The 2,461-nt window shown below is 65.0% G+C and overlaps 2 protein-coding genes across 2 annotated transcripts; both read left to right on the top strand.

Moving 5' to 3' along the window:
• On the top strand, positions 1 to 446 carry OT_ostta14g00260 (CCAAT-binding transcription factor, subunit B; the record flags this gene model as incomplete). The annotated part of the gene is made up of 1 exon (XM_022982489.1): positions 1 to 446. A coding segment is annotated over one exon (446 nt), but the record flags the coding sequence as incomplete, so codon positions are not given.
• Positions 447 to 696: 250 nt separating this feature from the next.
• OT_ostta14g00270 (GPI inositol-deacylase PGAP1-like) lies at positions 697 to 2,265 on the top strand (the record flags this gene model as incomplete). The annotated part of the gene is made up of 1 exon (XM_003082779.2): positions 697 to 2,265. The coding sequence occupies one exon, from the start codon at positions 697 to 699 to the stop codon at positions 2,263 to 2,265; it is 1,569 nt and encodes a 522-aa protein (XP_003082827.2).
• Positions 2,266 to 2,461: the final 196 nt, after the last annotated feature.

Here is a 2,461-nt window from a genome sequence, read left to right on the forward strand (position 1 = left end):
GGGGGGCGCGGGCGGAGGGGGCGGTGTACGTGAACGCGAGGCAGTACGCCGCGATCGTGCGACGGAGGAAACAACGGGCGAAGGAGGCGGAGAAGCGGCGGCTCCTGTCGGCGAACGGCGCGAGTGACGACGGCGCGGGGGCGATGGAGCGGGGTACGCGGGTGAGATACGCGTCGAGAAGCGCGCACGCGAAGAATCGCGTGCGAGGACCGAATGGGAAGTATCTCACGCGAGCCGAATTGCTCGCCGGCGCGGGGGGCGAGGAAGCCAAGGCGAGGGCGGAGGCGCGCGAACTCGACATCGCCGAGCGCGCGCGAAAGCGTGAGGCGAAGGCGCGCGAGCGAGAGGAGAAAAAACGCGCCAAGGCGGCGCGGGATCAGGCGGCGCGCGCGGCCGCGGACGCCGCGGACGCGGACGCCGCGGACGCTCGGAGAGCCGCCGCGTGAGACGGACGGGAGTCACAAATCACAAATCACAAATCACAAATCACAAATCACAAATCATCTTCACCAAGGCATCCGCCAGCCGCCTTAAGCGGCTGTGTCGAAGGAATGCGAGCGAACGCTATATCCGCGTTTCCGAGAGCTCTGGGCGTCGAACGGAGCGTTTGAATCTTCCAACCGTCCGCGTCCGACGCGCGTGTAATGTTTGACCAAAGTTGCTCGCGAGACCGCACACGCCGACGCGAAAGTCGCGATGACCCACGTCGTCGGCGTCGTCACACTACTCGTTTCCATCGTCTCATGGGTCGTCGTTCTCGTCCCGAACGCCCGAGCGGGTCCCAACGCGTGCGCGATGTCGTACATGTATCCAACCTTTACAGAGATTCCCTCCGAGGACGTCCGTTTGGCGAGCGAAACGCACCGCTTGTATCGTTACCTCGACGCGAGAGACGCAGAGACGCGTGCGGACGATCGGACGTGCGTCGTTCATAGCTTGTACGTCCCGGGGTCGGGTGGTTCGCACGCGCAGGCGAGGAGCGTCGGGAGCGGGACGCGACTCGGCGCCGGATGTTCGGTGGAACACTACGCGTTGGATTTCGGACGCGAACACGGTGTGTACAACGGGAGATTATTATCCAGACAAGGCGCGAGCGTCAGGGCGGCGTTGGCGTGGTTACGAGCGCGAGGGTCGTCGACGCGGACGCGCGGGACGGCGCTCGTCGGGCACAGCGCCGGCGGTCTCGCGGCGATGGACGCGATCGGAGCGATCGAGGGCGCGCTCGACGTCGACGCAGTCGTCGCGTTGGCGTCTCCGTTGGGATGGAATCCCGTGAGTTTGACTGTTGAGGCGTACGCGCGCGAGCGGAGCGCGCGGACGCGTTGGCGGGCGGTTGGCGCCGAATCGAGAGTCGTCGTCGCGAGCGTCGTGGGAGGCGCGCGCGATCGGCAGGTGAGCTCGATGGCGATGGGAAACGCAAACGCATGGGTTAATGAGGGGTTGGGGATCAGCGCGAGCGCGCCGGAGATTGCGAACGTCGGGGTGGCGATCGATCATCAGTGCGCGACGTGGTGTAAACAGTTGGTGAGCGCCGTCGCTCAAGGATTCGAGCGGGCATTTCCGGATCCTCGTCCAGAAGACGACGGCGACGGCGAACTCACGTCAAAAATGACGCCGAGAGAGATCGCGAACGGGTTCCGCGACGCGTTCGGTGAGATTATAGAGTCCTCCGACGGGTCCGCGTTCGGCGTTCCTTCGAGATTTTACGAGACGGTTCAGGAGCGCACGCCGAGCGTCTTCGCCGGCGTCGTCGCGCATCTCGTCGTCGGTGCAATGACGACACAGCTGGTGCCCATCATCGTCTTCGCCGTTGTCGCGCACTTCGCATCGCCGCCGGTCCTTCGAGAGCGACCGGCGGAGTCGTTTGCGGCTTCGATCGCCGTCTGCGTTGCGTGCGGATCGATCGCGCGATTCGCTCGATCTTTCGGCGAACGACGCGCGCTCTTCGCGTGTCAACTCATCGCATATACACCATCGCTCATCGCCTGGGCGCATCACGCGTGGACAACGTTCGCGCGAGGTGTCGGCTTTCGAGACGTCGTCGCGCCGTTCGGTCCGGCGGACGCCGCGTGCGTCGCCGTGGCCGTCGCCTTCATCACTCAATCGTCCACGAAGACGCGTCCAACGGCGACTGCGATAAACATTATTGCCGGTTGCACAGCCGCCTACGCGAGTGCGCCCGGAAATGGCGGTCTGGCGCACGTCGCGTGCGCCGTCTTTGCGTTCGGCGGCATCATCGACGCTCGCCGAGCCAAGCTCGATTAGTAGTAAGTCTCCTCCGTCGCGCGCCACCACGGTCGCGCTTCGATGATTCACATAGCGCGTAGTACTAGGTACAAAAGTAGATTCAAATCACAGTGTTCGATTCGTCTCGACGACCACCGTCGCTCGGCGTCGCGTCCGCACACCGCGGCGCGCGATGCGTCGCGCGCTCGGCGCCTCCGCCCTCGCCCTCGCCCTC

The sequence above is a fragment of the Ostreococcus tauri genome (genome assembly GCF_000214015.3).
Source record: "Ostreococcus tauri WGS project CAID00000000 data, contig chromosome 14, whole genome shotgun sequence".
In the NCBI taxonomy this organism is placed as follows: Eukaryota; Viridiplantae; Chlorophyta; class Mamiellophyceae; order Mamiellales; family Bathycoccaceae; genus Ostreococcus; species Ostreococcus tauri.